This window comes from Mauremys reevesii, linkage group 9, assembly GCF_016161935.1.
Source record: "Mauremys reevesii isolate NIE-2019 linkage group 9, ASM1616193v1, whole genome shotgun sequence".
Classification (NCBI taxonomy): domain Eukaryota; kingdom Metazoa; phylum Chordata; order Testudines; family Geoemydidae; genus Mauremys; species Mauremys reevesii.
This window is the reverse complement of record NC_052631.1, coordinates 3,847,243-3,866,984: the sequence shown is the minus strand read 5'-3', so window position 1 is coordinate 3,866,984 and position 19,742 is coordinate 3,847,243. Positions and strand designations below refer to the sequence as shown.

The 19,742-nt window shown below is 50.2% G+C and overlaps 1 protein-coding gene across 7 annotated transcripts in view; it reads left to right on the top strand.

Annotated features, from left to right (window-relative positions):
* TPRG1 (tumor protein p63 regulated 1) overlaps positions 1-19,742 on the top strand; it is a 112,332-nt gene that overhangs the window by 32,208 nt on the left and 60,382 nt on the right. For 4 of the 7 annotated variants that reach the window (XM_039488988.1, XM_039488985.1, XM_039488986.1 and 1 more), the window contains exons 2-3: positions 13,641-13,850; positions 16,651-16,742. In XM_039488988.1, the coding sequence (XP_039344922.1) occupies positions 13,650-13,850; positions 16,651-16,742 (293 nt within the window). In that variant the 5' untranslated portion in view covers positions 13,641-13,649. Of the gene's footprint in view, positions 1-838; positions 1,401-1,440; positions 1,459-9,193; positions 9,297-13,640; positions 13,851-16,650; positions 16,743-19,742 lie in introns of those variants that run through there. The other 3 variants (XM_039488983.1, XM_039488987.1, XM_039488982.1) reach the window with 3 other exon arrangements.

The window sequence follows — 19,742 nt, the reverse complement described above, 5'->3', positions numbered from 1 at the left end:
GGATGTAAAACAGGATGAATCTTTCATAAAAATGTTTGTGAAATGTTACTCATTTTTTAACTGAAATGTGCAATTTTGATAAGAAATTTTGAAACTTCAGAGTTTTCAACCAACCACAGAGCTGGTTTAAAAAAAATAATGAAATTTTGGTGAAAGTTTTATGACAATTTTGACCTGTATTTTTTTTCATCAACATTTCTAAATGTTTCAACCAGCTCCACTCATCTGTCCATCCTCTCTCCTAGCAGAGCACCTGGCTGTCCCACCTTGTACCATCCTCCTCCCAGACCTGAGACCAGCTAAGTAGGGCTGGCACTTGAAGGTGGATGTGCAGCGCCTAGTGAGGACAGCAAACGGGGCTGCTTTATTGATGCATTTATGACAGTTGACGCAACTGAGCCGGGGAGCAGAATTCTGCTTGGATAAAATTTCAGGACCTTTCCAGGTGTTTTGCTTTATATATTGTCCTCTCCTCACTCTGTATTTCCGAGGAAGAGCTTTGGGGCCTGGTAGGAAACACAGCCCTCTGGCTGGATTCCAAATCCCCTTACACTTTGGGGGTGTTTGGATCCAGGGTTTCCTTTCAGGCCTGTGCCTGTTTGAAATGCTCTGTAAAATACCACAGCAGAAAACGCCTGAGGAAGGGTAATGTGTAGAAGTGACTAAATGAGCCTAGAGCCCATTTTCAGAAGGGACTTAGGCACTTTTTGAAATCATTACCCCTGAGCTCCATTAACTTTCAATGAGAGTTAGGTGTCCATGTGCCTAAAGCCACTGTTGAAAATGGCACTGAAGTGCTGTGGCAAATGTTACCTGGGGAGTTTGTGATGGCTGCCGATCCCAGGAAGTGTGCTGTCCCCGTCCTGTCTGCTGTAATGTCAGCCTCTAGAACTAAAACCATGAGTCTCTCTCTGCTGCTTGGACTGAAGAGCTGGGCTGTGTGGCTGAGGCGGTAACAAACTCTTACCTTCTGTGGCTTGAGCCCCGGGCAGGGGGACTAGCATATACTGACTCTGAGCCATGGGACACATGTCCAGTAGTCCCAGTATCTCCTCTGCTACGGGCTGGCTGTGTGCAGCAGTCACAAAGCGGCCACTCCTTCTAAGGCAAACAGAGGGAAATCAGCTGCACCCAAGTCCTACCCTGTCCATTTAGAAAACGTTTTCACTTAGCAGCTGCGCGAGCCGACAAATCCCCAGAGCCCTAAAGGCAGAGTGAGAGAAGGACAAACGCCCCTCGCCGGCTTTGGGGTGTCTAAACGGACAATAGCACCCACCCGGTTCCTCTCAGTCAGCAGCAGCTGAACTTCCTGGTCGGGCTATCTGAAATCCGATCTGAATCCTTCCCTGACTGGCTGGCAGAGGGAGAGCAAGATTCCTGCAGCAGCTCACCTGAGGCAGGTAAGCCCCCACTGTGGAGTTCTCTGTGCTGCGAGCTTCCAGCAGCAGAGGTCGAGAGGTAGGAGAAGTGGGAGCGGGGTGTATATGACAGCTGGAAACCCAGGAAGTCTTTGCCTTCGATGCCACAGCTGCTGTGTGACTGGGCAAGCCATCTTTATTGTTGCAGGGCCTTTCTAGTTAATCTTTCCTCTGCTGCACCTTACAGGGACAGTCACTTGATTCCTGTAAAACCCACGACACCATTCTAGCCTTAGCCTTGTTTTAAACTAGACAAACCACTTTGTCAGACTGGGTGAGATTCACAAGCAGGCCTGTAGGCAGCATTTCAGTTAAGGAGGAAGAACCCAGTTCCTCAAATGCCAAGGAGACAAGATATTTGAAGGGACTTAACTAAAGAAATGAGGTGAGGGAAAGAACAGGCGCTAAGGAGCTGGGGGGAGAGAGAGAACTTCCTCCTTCAGAACCTTCTGCAGACACGTTTTCATCTTTTTTTTTTCTGCCACAAATGCTTGTTTGCGCCGCTTGCCTGACCCTTTGCTCTTCCGAGAGTCTGTGCTGCCGTCAAAGCCTTTCTCAGGCTATTCAGCAGAGAGAGGCTGGTAGTGATCTGCATGGGGTTCTTTCTTTAGACACGAGCTTTTGTTTGAAAAATCTCCTTTTCTTGAGGAGTGCTTGGATTTACAAACACTATCCCCCTTCCATCTAGGGACATATCTGCCCTCTCCATCATTAATACGTTTATCCTCCCAACACCCTGTGGGGTAAGGAAACACAGGTGGGGAAATGAGGCACAGAGAGGGGAAATGGTGTACCCAAGCTTACACGAGGAGTTTGCGGCAGAGCCAGAAGTTGAATTCAGATCCCACAGGCTACTGCTTTAATATCAGCCTTCTGAACACCATTGCAGTCCACACTGCCATTCTCAGGCCCAGGAAAGCCTGGTTTAAAAGCAGATTGCATGGTCCGTGGCTCATGTGAAATGAGGTGTGGTGGTTTCAGACTAGTTCTTCATCATACTGATCTTTGTGCTGAAGGCCCCTGATTGAGTACGATATGCTGGGACAGTGCCGTGAGATTCTTTCACCGCAAATCCCATCCAACCGGCCAGTTTTCAGGCTTGTGCTGAGTTTCAGAGATGCCTCAAAAGTTGACTGCCTGATTCCATGCCTCAGATAGGGGAGCAGAGCTGGATTTGGTAGCTGTGTCTAAGTCCTGCTGCCTCCGGAAGACCTTCTGTATTTTGGGTACGTTCCAGGCAAAGTGATCCCCCGGGGGACTGAAACTGATGAACCTAGTTCCATGTATTTCTGTAATCCAAAACCTCCTTCATTCACACTCTCATATGGAGAAGGTTGGGTGTGTGAAGTTACTACGTGACGATGATAAAATACTGGGTCATTATTCCCTGCTGGGTAAATAGTTTTGGCAGGTTATTTTATCCTCTTCATTGTACTGAAATGAACCGGCTGGTGTGTATTTGTATCACCACATTCTACTGGATGGTACCAGAACTGTTTAATTGTGTGTCCTAGGCCCTACACCAGACACTGCCTCTGATGATTCTCTTTTCACTCAGGTGGCGGGGGCCTTGTGCTTTTAGAGCAGGAGAATTTGAGTTCTATCTCATCTGCTGCCATGAACTTCCAAGCGGTCATGCTATGCAGCGAAGAAAGAAGCAGGAAGTCCTGTGGGTTTGCCACACTCTGTCGTATTCCCTAGAACCTGGGGATAAGTTGTTCCTGGGTGAACAGCACTGAGCTATCACATCAATTTAAGCTGACCTGAACCTTCCCTTCTCAGCACACACGTTCAGGACTGAGAATGCACCTCATTCCCAAGGGCTCTCTGCCTGACAATTCATGTTCTCATTGAAGGGCCCAGCGTTGAGGTCTGGATCTTGACGCACATCAATGGACAATGTCCTCCTCCCCGATGTGTGCGGGCCACTAGTTGCAGCCATGTCAGATGGAGTCTCTGAGCGGCAGGAGGAGGGTTGTGTCTGGCTTTAACAGTAAATTAGTGATGCTGAGCTAATCAGTGGCACATGCAAATGATGGAGTGCCAGGACTGTGGTTCCAGGGCATGTCTGCATGCACACATGATGACTCCCCTACTCCCCAATTTCAACTTTCTGAATGCAAACTGAATTGCAAATCTGCAATGGCCAACAACAGCCACTAGGTGGCATTTTGTGTTGTATATCCCAGTGCTTCTCCAGTTCTGTCAGTCTGCGCCTGGTGTTGCCAATCTTGGTAATTTTTCTCAAATAGTTCTACTTTTGAAAAGCCTTGGTGACAAAAATTCTTGGTGACTTTTTGGGCTACCAATTACTTTCTTGTGGCTAAATCTGGGAGATTTTTATGTAGATCTCTGCTGCTCCCCAGTCCCTGTCTATGCGCTGCCACCTGGTGGCTGTTCAAATGAGCAGCCACTGAGATGCAAGTGCCGCTGGACCAACTCCACATCTCCCAGCCAGCAGAAGCCACATGGCAAATGCGCCCTAGGAACAGAGCCCTGCTGGCTGCAGCAAAGTGGAGCTTCTTGTTGGCTGCAGGATGTATCCAGTCAGATGAAGAGGCAGCCAATGTGGAGCCATCTTCATATCTGGGTTCACTCTGCAGACTTCCAGGCAGGGCTGCACAGATCACTGATAGTCCAAAGAACGTGGTTGGAGAACCACTGAGCTGGCGTATCTACTTGTATGTCAGCCAATAAATGTACGCCTCCGTTGCAAGACCACTTTTGTAGCAGACCTGTGATTCCCCCCCAGCTCCTCATGCCTTGTCGGGCTCCCAGCATCAAGTACTGTACCACAACTGGACTTCCTTGGCGGGGCTGCAGGTTTTTGGTAGCCCTCTGGGCTTGCCCTTATTCATAAAAAAAGACAGTTTAGTGATGGGTCACTGGGCTTTAAGGACTTCATTGAAATAATCAGGGGCTGCTTATGTATGAGGTTGGCTTATAGGCAGTGCCAGCTTCAATATGACTTTATAGGGCACATTCTGGGTGCGGTTTGATGCCCATGCTGGATGGGCATTGTCAGGCAGCAGCACCTCTGAGCTCTTAACTGCTTTGAGGCGTTTACACAGAGTTGATTCCCGTCTTGCTGGTGAAGTAATCGACAAAGAAGCTGGGAGACCTGAATGGTTCATCTGGTCTTTGCAATCAGGCGCATTCTGCTCTCCAGAGCACAGTTCTTATTTTAGTGCCTCCTCTTCTTGGAATAAGATAACTGGGGCTATGGAGATGATGGCTGTGCTTGTCTGCAGACATTTGCACTGGGACTGACAGAGGTATTCTGGACAGTCTCCATCTCCTTGAAGCATTAGAAGATATTGGTGAGGAGGTGAGCATCCCTGCTGCAGGTCAGATATAATAACCTATAGCACTGTGCTGGGATGATTAAATCCAACCAGTTCTGCACACAGGTGGAATGTTGTTCTCTTGTATACACTTTCTCTTCCCATGTTAAGTTTCATGCTAATACTACCATCCTCCCGGGCCAAGCTTTCTTTAGAAAACTTTTGATTAAAACAAACAAAAGGAAGTATTTTTTTCACACAACACACGGTCAACCCGTGGAACTCCTTGCTAGAGGATGTTGTGAAGGCCAAGACTATAACAGGGTTAAAAAAAGAACTAGATAAATTCATGGAGGATAGGTCCATCAATGGCTGTTAGCCAGGACGAGCAGGGTTGGTGTCCCTAGCCTCTGTTTGCCAGAAGCTGGGCGACAGGGATGGATCACTTGGTGATTCCCTCTTCTGTTCATTCCCTCTGGGACACCTGGCATTGGCCACTGTCGGCAGACAGGATACTGGGCTAGATGGACTTTTGGTCTGACCCAGTACGGCTGCTCCTATGTAAAGCTCTGTTAGGGCTCCAGCTTTAAGAGCCCTGAGGCTAATGCTCTCTCCTCTTTGCCCCACCCACCAACTCCACAGCTGAGCAGGACCATCCTGGTGGTGCTACTGGCTCAGAAGGAATTGATGGACTAAGCCCAGGAATCACATTCCGTTAGTCCGCTGTGTGGAACTGCCAGTGCTAAGTGCCCTATTCTGAGCTGCTGGGGAGTACAGGATTCCTGGCTGTTGAGCACGCATGCTCTCTCCACCCAGGACTCATCAACTGCAGTGATCCCGCTCTCTGCCATGCATCTTCTTGACAGTGGCTCAGCGCCCCAGCAGTCTGTGACCTCACTTGATTGTGTTTGCCCAGCTCCTGCAAGTCTGTCTCTCAGGTGGACCTTTTATTCATGGGCTTCTCCAAGTCTTCCCAGGGTATGGAAGATTCATCGCTTTTGAAGAACAGAAGAACCATTCTGATCAATCTCGCCTGACTTACTCCTGCATCAGGCCCAACAGCTTGGGACTGAACTGGAGCATGTCTAGACAGAACGCTGAATACCACAGTCCCTTACGAAGTGATAGCATTCTATTCGAAAGTGGCCAAAGCCCACGCCTGCTATACCTGCTATTCCACTCTGTATCCCCACAGTGATCGCCTCCATGAACCCCGTCTTTCAAGGAGGTGCCGCTAGATTGCCACGCTCTGGAACATCCGGTACATTTCACATTAGCTAATGGGGGTGACATTCTTTTCCACTCTCAGGATCCTGAAGTGCCCCCCTTTGGGAGCTGGACTCCTTCCCGGCATGCGGAGGCAGCCACAGGCGGAAGAGGTGAGCCTGACATTGCGGCAAACCCTCCCGGCAGTCAGCCACGCCAACGCGGGCTCCCTTTGTGAGGCTTGTTTATTGAAGGTGAACTCCTTGAGCATACAGAGTAGGGGTGGGGGGGGCGAGGGGAGGAGGGTGCTGCAGGAAGAAACATTGCAGGGCAAAACCAGGGTGTGTGCTGCAGGGTGCTCCGGGGCTGGGGCTGGAACCTCAGGGCTGTGCTAAGAACAAAACCTGGTCTCTGACGGCAGGTTGGGGAAGGGGAGCGAGAGGTCTACGCTAGGACAATCAATATGGTGGCTTTGGTCTCATCACATAGTGATACTTGCCTGCCGTGCCATTGTAAAGCTGTATACGAGGGCATTGGCCCCTGTAAGGGCCAGGGGCAACGGGGAACAGCCAGCCCCTTTCTGGTCTGGTGAGGATTCCCAGGTAGGGATGCTGAAGAAGAGCCCCAGCTCCACGGGGGAGCCTGGGACCAGGAGAGGACTGGGTGTGCACTGTCCCATGGCTACAGCAGAAGCACCCCCCGGGCTGAGGAAGCTCGAGCCATTGAGCCAGAGAGGCCCAACATTGAGTTCCGGAACAGGGTTATGTCTTTGCTGTTGTTACACTTTCCCCTTTTGTTTATTTGCACTGCAGAATAAACAGGGCCCTGCGGGCAGGGCTATAGACTGAACTGGGTGTGGCCGATTGTCCCAGCCGGTGATCAGGTCCACTAGCACTTTAAGAAAAGCACAGTAACCAGCGAGGTGTCGTCGTTACTTCCTGTGACGCCTTCCATCTGAGGATCCCAAAGCACTAGGCCCACGTTGATCCATCAGGCCACTCAGTGAGTTACTGACAGAGCCAGTAGAACCCAGGTGTCCTGATCTCAAGTCTCTTTCACCGTTTACTCCAGATCTCTCCATTCCTCTGAGCAGGCGGCAGCTTCCCTCCTCTTCAAGCAGTGATTTGGCTCAGTAGCCTCTGGGAAGGACTGTTGTCTGGGGTTTAGGGCAAGGGCCTGGGTTTCTCTTCCTGGCTCTGTCACTTGACTTGGGTGAGCCAAAGCTGTGCTCTGCCTCAGTTTCCCCAACTGCAAAATGGGGGATCACAGTAGCTTGCCTGCCTCATGGGGGCATTTTAGTTCTTTATCAGTATACAAAAAGGGCTCTGGGGTCACTTGATGAAAAGCATCATGGGAGTGCTAGTGAAGAGGACAAAGTCCCTATATTTGTGTACGCTGTCCTCCCACTCACTGCACTGAACTATGGTGCTTTACACCTGAAAGCTGTGAACTAATGCAGGGGTTGGTCTTTTGACCTGTCTCCCTGGAACAAAAGCCATAGGTAGGTCACGGTGTGAGTGCATCGCTGCCAGCACACGAGGCCGTTCCCAGTTCCTGGGATTCCAGGCTCCCTTGCCCACGTGTTAAATTGTCAAACAAGCACCTTTGTCCTTTCCTCCATGCTGCGCCTCAGAACTGGGAGGAGCTCCCTGTAAACATCCCCAAAGCTCCCAATTGTCTTCCTTCTACACCCTCCTGAAAACTCGCCTTTGCGCTGATGCCTACAAAAAAACTTGACAGCAGGCTGTTTGTGTGCTTAGATCACTGCTCATCGGTTGACCAATACTGTCTCATTGTTTCCTGGTGCTCCCCCATCGATCTGGCTGTCTCCATCTGTTGTCTTACACAGCTGTGCTGGAACGAGGCTTGCTGGAGGGGCTGCCGCACCCCCTGGCTTGAAGTGGTTTCCATCATAGACAGGGTTTTCAGTTTGGTTCAGTGGCTTTCAGCACCTCCACTGTACAAATTGTTCCAGCACCGCTGGTCTTACACTCTTTGGGTCAAAGATTGTCTCTTTGTTCTGTGTTTATACAACACCAGGTGCAATGGGCTCTTTGGCACTACAATAATCCAAGTAATAATACTGAATATCAGCACGGCGTGCTGCCACTGGAACGTGCACTAGGAGACGGTGGGTCTTTCTCCCCCTCTAGTGGCGGGTCCGCAGAAGCGATCAGTGAGTTTGTGACAGGTGACACCGTTACCCCGGGTTCTTTCAACCCAAAGCTCTTGGTAACTTTTACTCTATGCGAGGTGGTGTCAGGAAATAAATCGGGGGAGAAACGGCCGGCCGACCGATAGATGGCTGGCACAAACAGGACAACACAAGAGTGCTTTCACTTAAAGCGAAACTTTACTTAGTCTCAAGCACTCACACACGTCCGCAACAGGTTAGTAAAACACCCCCAACCCTCGATAATTACTGAAGCGGAGTGTGGTTCTCGAATGGCACAGCGGCAGCCCGTCTGCCAGTGGGGAACACAAGATGCATCCAGAGGGAAAGTCCCATCCCAAAAAGTCCCACTACCTCAAACTTTTCCCCCTTATTTATACATTAGTAATAGAATGGCATGTCCCTTAAAGAGAACTTGTTAAGCAAGCAGTTTCAATGGTCAAGCAAGTGGCTTCCTTCTGATTACTGATTAACCAGGTATAGGGTTTTCCCAGAGTTTGCAGCCTTGAGACTCTGTTAGACACATTCCTGAGGGCACATCCTGCTCTTCTAAGATGCATGTATCAGCAACTTCAACACCATTCTTATCAGGAGGGACGCGGGGTCCAGCTGCCCTTTCACTGGCACTCGAAACCCCCTCCCCTCCTGCCTTGGTCAAGCTGAGTTTGCTACAAGGCCACTTTACGGCCTGCTGACTAGGCTGCTTTTAGCAATAAGCCATAGTGGTTTCAGGCACTTTACTGGTTTGCTGACATCTCCCCGTACAACCCCTAGTAGAGCTTTTAGCGCTGAAGGACCCGAATTCCAACTCAGCTACTGGACTTGCTGGTGCCAGCCCGATCTCGGTGTAGCTGGCTGTGTGAGCCTGGGGTAGCATCTTCTCTATCCCAGCCCTTGCGTGAATTCCAACCTCCGCCACTGGGGTTAGGCTCCCATTCTGGGCTCAGGCTCGTGGCTAATCTCCACGTGGATCAGAGCTGACCCACACAGTGCTGGGGTGGCTTCCTGCACCCAACGCCCGTTACAGGTTGCCACGGCAGCGGTGGCTTTACTTGGGATTATTCCCATCGTGCGGCTGAGTGAGAGCGGAATGTAGCTGGTGGCTCTCAGAGCAATTTAAGCTCACGCACGTTGCACGGAGGTAGCTGTCACACGCTCTGAGAAACCTGTCACACCGTCAGCTCTTTCATGTCTTCATTTGATTCATGCTATGTGGTAGGTCTTCCCTGAGCCTTATGCCTCCTTTACACAATTCAGCAATGCTGGGTGGGAATGACCTTACCAGTAAGGGAGTCCATAATTTAAATGCAAAGAGCTATCTAGGAAAGATGTTGCTTAGATCTTTCACAATGCAAAAGGTCAGGCAATTGAAATATGCCGAAGAAGTCTATTTGTTCAGATACCCAGAAATGCTGAAAGGAAGTGATTAATGTCAACCTCAGGTTAATTAGCAAACGTTCAAAGGACTTTAACTTAATTTCAAGGTTAGAAGTTCCCTGAAGTTGTGTGTAAAGAGAGGACAATGGCTGAGCCTCCTTTGAAATGAACCAAAGCAAACTATGTAGATTGCAAAGGAGTTATTGGAGAAGATGTATCCGCCTCATGGGTCACTATATAGCGCAGCAGGAAAGCAGGGGTAATAATATCGTGTCTTTGCCCTAACTTCAGAGGAAGTCTCTTGTGGCCTGAGCTGATGCATATATCCCTAGTGCAGGTTCAAAACACACAACTTTTGCAAATTCTGATACTTTCCTATAGGCTGGGGGCCTAGTGCTGAGGGCTTCCATTGGGTGCACACCATCTTTCTGGGAGGCATCACATCCCAGATGTACTGTGGCTCTGCCGGTCTATTAGCAAATCCAACAGACTCTGCACTTCCTGGTAAACCCTGCAACATTCTGTAAGGAAAGCCCAGGTTCTCAGATGCACCCGTGTGCTGGCTGGGGCTTCCTTTTCCGGATCCTTTGTCTAGCTTGTCTGCTTAAACTGTCAGCTGTTCAAGGCCGGGAGTGTCTTACAGTGTGAGGGGGAGGGGGTGGCGCACCCAGAAGAATAGGGGTCTGATCTCAGCTGGGGCCTCTTGGCCCTACCTCGTACTGGAATAAAAATGAGATCTCTGGGAGGGGGAACTCTGCAAACGAGTTTCCCAGTCCTACGGCCGGCAGAGACAGCTCAGCCACCAGCGGAGTGTAGAACCGTTTGGGGTGGGAATGGCAGCTGGGGATTCGGACGGTGCTCTGGAGACGCTCCTGTCCCCCTGGCCATGGCCCCACACCCAGGGCCACTACGAGAGCGGGGCATAGCTGGCTTCCTTAGCTTTCCCTCACCGAGGGATTCCACCAAACCAGGATAACCCCCGCTGGGTAGATCCATTGGCTTTATAGCCGCCTGCCAGCACCAGAGCAGTAGGGCTGCGTCCCAGTAAAGAATCAGGCTGCTTGAGGGCAGTTTTTAGCGTCAGTTATGATGCACTGAAAAGGTAGCTTGTTTTCCGCGTTTCCTCTTGATGGTGTAAAAAGCCAGCGAGCCCTTCGTTTGCCTGGGGTCTGCACTGCAGCCTGGTTGATAGCGCGGAGATGGCCAGTTGCTGAGAGTGCGCATCGTCCCTGGGCGCAGCTGAGCAAAAGCTAATTGCAAATGCAATGCCAAAGACCAGCCGAGTTCAGAATCTGGGGTGTAAGCTTAGCGTCTGCACCCAGGCTGCACAAAGAGTTGCAGAGGTTAAGCTCAGAGGGACCATCAGATCTTCTACTCTGACCTCACACCCGAGTTACCCCAGAACTTGAGGTCATGAATCTGTCAATGGTAGAGCACCCGTTCTAGGAGCCGCACGTGGAGCTCATCCATGAGTCCAATTATCCCCCATCCTAGCAGGTGTTATGGGGCATCTTTCTAGCGGGCTGGTGCTCAATCTTCTGGCCGAGGCCTCTGGAGCCATGTCTCCTCTCGGGGTCCTAGGTGAAACCACAAAGCTGCCCGCAGTTAGCAAATGGGGCTCAACCAAAGAAAGGAAAAGAAAAACCTGTCAGCAGCTTCCTCCAGGATATGGGCCCCTCTGACTCCAGAGTGCCCTGGGAGTGTCACCGTCTGTGTTAGAATCCACTGGGGGACTCAACAGTCTGGTCCCTCCCCAGGGTTGCCCAGGTCTCCTATTAATGCTTTCTCCAGATTTGCAAGTGCAGAGAGGCAGGGCCAACCTGGCCCCATGCTGCTCCTTAACCCTTCCATGCTGGTGCGGAGGTGATGTATACCGCACACTTGGGTTTGACTAAAGCATCTCTTCCAGCAAGGCCGGCCAGGCTTGAGTTGAAGCCATCAATAGATGGAGAATCCACCACATCTCTTAGAAGTTTGTTCCAGTGGCTAACCACCCTTACTGTTACAAATGCCTGGCCTAAATTCTAGATTGCATTTGTCTGGTGTCAGCGTCCAGCCACCGGTTGGTGTTCTGCCTTTCTCTGTTAGATTGAAGAGCCCGTTAGTACTTGCTATTCTCTCCCCAGGATGGTACTTAGACACTGTAACGCAGTCACCCCCCCCCCCCCAATCATCTTTTTGCAGTTGAACCACATTCAGGACCCCTTGCTAACACCTGTTGTCAGCACTGGGTGACTTTTACAGTATATTCCAGGAGTAAACTTCACGGGCAGAGATGCCATGAGCCACCACCCATAGTTACCAGCCTTCTATCCAGCAATAAACTAACCACACACAGAAGTTTTATTTAGGGTCCTACCCCCATCAGCTCTATCACTGTATTTGCTCCTGCCCTCATCCTTTAACTCTTTCTATCTCTGTCCCATTCAGCTGGCAAGCTCCTCCAGGGGACAGAGCTGTGTCAATTCTGTGTTTTGCAAAGCACAATACAGTACTCGATAGAGACTCGGCCAATTTGTTTTGCCTAATTTTGAACAGGCTGAAACATGGCTTTGAACTCAAATGCTGACCGGGAAGGTTGGTGGGAAATAGTTTTTCTGTCTCAGGAAAAATTGTTGAGGTTTTCTGGAAATTTTTCCCATTCTGCATGAGGCCGGTCAAAGCTTGTTAACAAACACCAGAGAGCGAAATCACACCCACCCCAAGAAAATCAGACACAGTAGGCACTTGAGCCCAGGTGCCCCACCTCTGAGGTGAGTGCTCAGGTGTGGAGGTGTGCACTCACTCGCTCTCTCTTTGGTTTTGAAGAATCAGCATTTTCCAACAAAAACACCATTTTGTTGACACCCCCCCCCCAACTATCTCTGCAGTTAGATTTGTGTTCCGCTGGGGGAGACTGAAAAACAGGAGCTGGGTGGCTGAGATCAGCATGCAAAGTGGATGAATAAGTGAGCAGAATAAAAAATGATAACAGTGAAATGCAGGGAAAAAAACAGAGAAAAGAGATGATGCTAATGGAAAAAATTAACATACTCTCTAAGTATAGACAGGGCACCCATTCTTGCTCATCTAGCCTTCCTGTGTGGTGTTCTGTCCTTAATACATATCCGAGTCGTCCCTGTGGGAAGAAAGATTTTTCTTCTTAAATTGACTCGCCTTTGGGAGGAGCATTTGGTTTAGAGGCAGGAAAAACAAGTTTGCAAACTTCACTTTGTTTGGCAACCCAACCCTAAAAGGTCCCACAAGGGTCTCCTGTTCCTAGTCACACACCTGCTAAGTGAAATGAACACAGAACAGGTTTGGCATTGCCCAGAGCAAGATGCAGTGACTGCATTCCGATCCTCTGATCAGAGGAAGGTGCAGAGGAGCCCAAGACCCTGGGTTATAGGTCTGACAAGTGCTTGAAACGATGCCCATTTAGTGAATCATTGGGATAAACAAGTGTCCATGCTAAGGACTGCAGGAGATACCACAGAAATAAACAGGAACAAAATCCGAGTGCTCGTCCTGTGATTTTCCACATATTGTATGTTAATTGCTACCAACTGGTGCAAATTGCTGCTTCCTTTTCTGTGCCTGAGGTTGGCTTTCATGCAGCTATGCCATTTGCTGGACACTGACTGCTGAATGTGGCCTGCGTTCCTCATTTATTCCCCTGCAAATGCTGCCCCCTGGAACATACTCTCTAGAAAGGGGGATGATTGGGAAGTCCTGTATGTTATCATCAAAAAAGGACCTAAGTAAATAAATAGATAAAACATAACACTGACTTTTGTGTGGTGGGAGAGACCGGTGATTTTGTTTTTGCAGAACTTCTCATGTGGGCTTCGGGTTCGTCAGGCTAACCGAGCTTCTGTTCTCAGCTTTTCCACAACACTCCTGGGTGGCCTAGGTCATCTTTCTGTGTTTGAAATAGGGATAACACATACCTACCTCATATTTACAGAGCACTTTGAGAACTTTGGATGAATTCTGCTACAAACAAGTAAGGTGATGTTATCATGTTAATGCCATTTACTAATGCAGCAGAATGATATTTTGAAGGCCATAGATATGGAAAAGCATGGAGGGTTTAAGCATTCATTTGGTTTTGCCCAGTTGGCGTGCGCTTGCATTTCATTGAGTAGTAATACAAAGGACTTGATCAGATGTTCTGGTTGTTCTGTCTTGCTTGATTTTTAGGCGGCTGAAATGTCTAACAGTGAGCCCAACCAAGAGTTCCAGATGGTGGAGCAAATGGAAGAGACGGGCGAAAGAAAAGCTGGCGATGGAAAAGCTCCAGAGTCCAACCCAAGTGGAGGCAAGGAGTCCCCATCTGTGACTTCTGAGTCTACTCTCTTCTCAAATTCTTACGCCAACCAGCATGCCATGAGGAAATTCTTTGTTACAAGAGTAAGCAAACCCCACCCCTGTTTGTGTCCCTTAGTTAATGGACTTCCCATGGAATGGCTTGGCTCTTGGGTTCTCCTCCTGGATATTCAGTCCCCGAATTGTCAAGAGGATCTGGAATGATCTACCTTTATGTGGCTAGGAGTCGAGCCAGACCCTCTATGATTTAGGTTCACTGGGAAAAGACCTGCATGTGAGTCTAGTCTCCTCTGGGCATGCGTGGTTTCCAGCTGGAACTCCCACACACCATAAGCTGTGCTCACTATCTTCCCTGCACATGGGCATGGGGTATAGCTCACACCAGAACTTCCTCAGTGTTTGGAGAGTATAGTCTGGAGCAGGGCTGACAAGAGGCGGGGGAAGCCGGTACAAATTACCAGGGCCTGGCGGTCCGGAAGGGGGCCCGGGGCCTGGCTTTGATGGCTTCGTCAGCCCTGTTTAGCCGGTCTGCCCTTGCTGGGGGGCCCGAAAAATTTTTTTCACTGGGGCCCAAACCTGCTCTCGGCAGCCCTGGTCTGGAATGCAATTTGATGTAACCAACCGTGTGATATCCCCAGGATAACTGAGAAGTAATAGCTTATGAGAGGGCTTTATCCAATCAAAGGCCTTGTCTAACGTGGGACTTTGCCTCAGTTCTATCAGTCAGCGGCTAGAACTCCTTGCAGACAAACCCACAATTTGTACCAAGGTAGCTAGTCCCCTGTCTGAACCCTGGCTAACCTGCATCAGTGCAAATTACGGCTTTGCTTTGCTGCACTTGAGATTTGCTCTGGTGAAGCTATTCTTTTCACTAGCCACCGATGGGCTGGAAAGGGAGTAAATTCCCAAAGGAGAGAAGACCTCCGTCGAATTTATTGTATTTATGGAGGGCCCGTCACCCTTCAGTCTAGGAACCCACTAAGGCTCAGCGGAAACATCAGAAAATGATCATTCACTGATGCAGGTGGCACCAACTAAAGCAACTGACAAGCCCTTTCCTTAACGTTAGTAGACACAAAGTCTGAGTGTGCATACACTCTGTGGGATATATTGCCTCGGCCATCTCCGACCCACTGTTTAGCACATTTGCTATTAGCCCCGATCCTAAGCAGCTCCTGAAAGTGCTGAGCGCTTTAAGCTCCCACTGGGCTTAATTGAGCCCTTAATTCTTATACCTATTTAATACAGAGTCTTCCTGGATGGAAAAGTAGCACTCAGGGCTAACAACTTGAGGTATGCTGGGAGTAGGACCATTGTTTCGGTGGTGGAGACTGCTGATCCAAAGCAGTGTCTTACAAAAGGAACAATACTTCATCTCCACTGACTATGTATTTATAAGCTCCCTTCAGATTGCTATCCACGAGCGATCGTACCCGAAAGCCGGAAGAGGAGAGGAGAAATCGTCTCTAAATTTAAACTTAAGAATGTAAATTATATGCAGATGAAAGGAGCTAAAACCATTTGATCGTTTACTATTTAATTAACGGTTCCCTGTTGCCTTTTTATAACTTGCAGTCTATTGTAGGCAGCAGGGTTCTAATAAGCAGGCTCTGGGCACCTCATTGTGTTCTGAGACGCAGTTGCCTGTATGACACTGGTTTGGCTCATATCGATACCAAGCTTCCCTGCATGCAATCAACCCCTTCCCCTCCCCGTAGAGGTCTGAAGCAGGCACGGTGCTCCCTGCGGGAGCATCTCCCTGGTCAGAAATCAAGGTGGCTCATAGAATGAGTTGGCTTTTCATGCTGCCATCTTGAGCCGGCCTTTATTTCAGAATAATGCCAGTGCTCTAAGCCTGCCTAGAATGCAGATGGTCTAAGCCTCCCTGGTACTAAGGCCAGTGCTTAATATGTGCCAGAGCTTGGCAGTTCAGAGCCCCGGCACCTCCGGGCCTGGCGGTTCAGAGCCCCGGCACCTCCGGGCCTGGCGGTTCAGAGCCCCGGCACCTCTGGGCCTGGCAGTTCAGAGCCCGGCACCTCCGGGCCTGGCAGTTCAGAGCCCGGCACCTCCGGGCCTGGCAGTTCAGAGCCCCGGCACCTCTGGGCCTGGCAGTTCAGAGCCCGGCACCTCTGGGCCTGGCAGTTCAGAGCCCCGGCACCTCTGGGCCTGGCAGTTCAGAGCCCGGCACCTCTGGGCCTGGCAGTTCAGAGCCCGGCACCTCTGGGCCTGGCAGTTCAGAGCCCCGGCACCTCTGGGCCTGGCAGTTCAGAGCCCCGGCACCTCTGGGCCTGGCAGTTCAGAGCCCGGCACCTCTGGGCCTGGCAGTTCAGAGCCCCGGCACCTCTGGGCCTGGCAGTTCAGAGCCCCGGCACCTCTGGGCCTGGCAGTTCAGAGCCCCGGCACCTCTGGGCCTGGCAGTTCAGAGCCCGGCACCTCTGGGCTTGGCAGGGCTGAGCCCCGGCACCTCCGGGCCTGGCGGTTCAGAGCCCCGGCACCTCCGGGCCTGGCGGTTCAGAGCCCTGGCAAACTCAGTTGCATCAGACCCATAGATGCCGTCTTTATGAGTTGCCAGGGGCATGCTCGACCCCTGCTCCATCCCAGGCCCTTCCACAACTCCACCCCTTCCCCCAAGATGACCCCCCAGCCCCTGGAAGGCAGACAGAGGGCAGATATCTGAGTCATTTCCAAATAAAAACCATGTTCCGAATAGATCCCATAGTTCTGAGGCTTGAGATGTGATACTTTTCTGTGAAGGAGACACCTGTATGCATTTAGCGTTGCTCCAGTGACTTGGATTAGAATAAGAGGAGCGTGTGTGTTTGAGCTGTAATTTCTTTCCGTCATGTTTATCTTACTATTCTTTTCTGATGTTCTCCCTGTCTAGCCAGGAGCATTTGACCAAGCCATAGAAGATCTAAAAATCCACGTGATCAAGAATTCGGGGGAAATTGCTCAGAGCTTCTGGCTTTTGTCTGAGTGAGTAGTCACGATGTATGGGGCACTGGCTGAGGTGGTGGCTTTGTTATGGGCTGTCAGAAATAAAGCAACAATGGGAGGGAAGGGGTGTCACATAGTGACACTAGGTTAAGCTCTCTGGGTTCTGCTTTTAGAAGTGATTGCATAGATACATCAGCTAGTAGCATGACTTCCTGTTGAAAGGGAAACTGAAGAGAGAGGAATTCCAGGCACAGAACAAAGTGGACCTGTGCCTCCAGTGTAGTGCTACAAAGAGCTGTGTAGAGTCTCTTAATATTGATGATCCCTTTGTTAGTGTTTTGTAAATCATGTTGATGGTAAGTGCTGTGTAAGTGTTATTTATTATATTGGCAACAGTGTATAGGAGACCTGCATTCAGTTCCTGGCACTGTCACGGGCTTGCTGGGTGACGTTGGGCAAGTAACTGTCCTGTTCTGTGCCTCAGTTTCCCCATCTGTGAAATGGGTCAAGTGCTTTGAGATCTGCTGATTTAAAGTGCTAGATAAGAGGTAGGTGGCGGTGGTGTCATCGTCATCATCATCAAACCAAAGAATAGACAGTGTAAATGTAACTGTTAATTCTGGGGTCATCTGCACCTCTGTTGTCATTTTCTAAGAGCTAGTGCAGGGCCTGGGAAACCGAGTCATTGCCAGTCTTGCTTCGAAGGTCTCTGTGAGCAGTTTCTTTTAAGGAAAAGAAAAAGGTTGATGCCAGAGCTCTTCTCTTTGCTGAAACTTGGAAATTGCCTCCTCTGCTGTGTTTATTTCTAGTTAAAAGGATCCCAGCAGTGGGCAAATGACAACTCCTCAGTCTCACAGAAGACATGTCATTCAAGCCCGGGAGTGGATATGTTCTGCAGTTAAGGATCTTTGCAGGTGGCACCCTGGGTTTAGCCGAGACGAGAACAGCATTTAATGTGGCTCCTGACATAGGTGAGCCATATCGAAAGTACAGAGAAAGAGGCTGGTAGGGCCAGGGTTACACAGGTGGATTTGACAGCCATTATGGGCTCAGCCACGCACCAGACATCACAGCCTCTCCTGCTGAGACACAAACTATTTCCCAAGACTGGTGGTGTCGCCTCCTGGTGCTTTCTAGAAGTCCGCTAGGACTGCCACCGGGAAAGGAGCAGAAAAGACATCATGCCCGACCCTCAGTGGGTGTGAATGGATTCAGCTCCAGGAAACTCAAGGGAGTCACTTCCACTGAGACCAGCCAGAGGCCAGCTTGGCATCTCCCCGAGGGACACTGGAGTGGCTCACGCCCTTGACAGGCTGTGGACCATAGGACAGTTTATTCACTGCCTCCCACCTGCTGCACGATGTGTAACGTCCTTGAAACACCACTTCAGTGCGGGAAAGGAGGATTATTGTAACGCGCCTGCTGTCGTGACTGGAAACGAGGCTGAGCTCCGCCGCTCCACCAGGCAGCAGTGAGTTTGGCTCCCCGCTGGCTAGGGCTGGACTGGAACCAGCAACCTGGAGTGGTCCTTTTAGAACAGGTGGTGGACAGGACAGTGGGGCGGATGGCGGGAAAGAGCAGCAGTTGGGGCTGTACTGGTCTGTCGCTAGATGGCGCCGGTCTCCCAGTTGTCAGCGCCTTTCACTTGCCCCAAATGCCTGGAGAACGTTGACAAAAGCTCTCTCACCCTCCTGCCACCCGTCTCCTTCCCCCATTAGTTCCCAGGTGAATGTGATCATCGTCTATTATTTTTAGTACGACAAAACCTAGAGGCCCCAAACCAGGACCAGAGCCCTGTTGTGCTGGGTGCTCCACAGACACACAGGATGTGTCGGTCTCTCCTCTAAAGAGCTTCCAGCCTAAATAGACATGACAAAGAGTGGCTGAAAAGGAGCAGTATTTATCCCCATTTTACAGACCGGGAATTGAGACACAGGGCAGGTTGCATAGGGTGGTTACATGGGAATTCTGGGTCGGAGCCAGGACTTGCACTCCCGAGTCCCTTCAGCACAGGACCATCCTCCCTCTTCTCTCCTGTGCCTCCCTCCCTCCTCACACTCTGTGCAAAAAAAAAAAAAAAGGGTTATAGGACAAAATGTACCAGCCCAAGAATCTGCATCTCAATAGCGGAGACGGACTGGTAGGTAGCAGCCCTGGGGCAACGTTCCATAGTCTAAAACCTCTTGTGTATTGGTAACGATGGTGAAATGGCCTTTTAATGACGGGGTAAATATTGCCGTGGCGGTGAATGTACATGGCAAATGCAGCAGATTGCTTGGCAATCAGTGGTTAAGGGAACGCTTACTTGCACTAATGATGCCATGCTGTGGTCCTGTGACCTGGTTGGCAAGTAGCTAGTCAAGTCTGCCTGCACTCAGCTGTTGGGAGTTAGGGAACCCATTTAGCAGGGCTGCTGTTTGCTTTGGCCTCTCTAGGAGCTTGCGTATATTTGCTATGTTTTTAAAAGCTCCAGCCCTCCGTGGGAGGGTTTGCACAGACCAGCTGTGATGCGAGTTGCTCTTCTCGGTGTGAAGCCAGGCTCGGTCAGGGAGGATGTCAGAAGACAGGCTGACTCATCCTGTATGATGAGGCCGCTGGGAGGGGTGGCTGCTGTAGTCCAGGTACAGTATTTTGTTGCTGATTGTGAAGATGTGTCAGTGAGTTTCTTTTAAGCTACTTCAGCAGTGCTGGGGCTGGCGGGTGTGCGAGATTTAAAGGCACCCCACATCATTCCTTCTAAAGACAGGCCAAAATATCCCAGCCCTCGGTGTCTCAATTTCTGCATGCTGGCGTTGAAAGCTGCCTACTGCAAATGGATTCCCAGCGTGCATTAAAATGAGTGGCAACTGGGTACCACTAGAACAATTTCCCAAAGGTCATGGTGGATCCTCCATCACTGGCAATGTTTAAATAAAGAGTGGATGTTTTTCTAAAGGATCTGCAGTAGGAATATTTTGGGGATGTCCTGTGTTACACACGAGGTCTGACTAGATGGTCCTTTCTGGCCTTTGAATGTATGAATCTTTTAGGTGGCTGTGG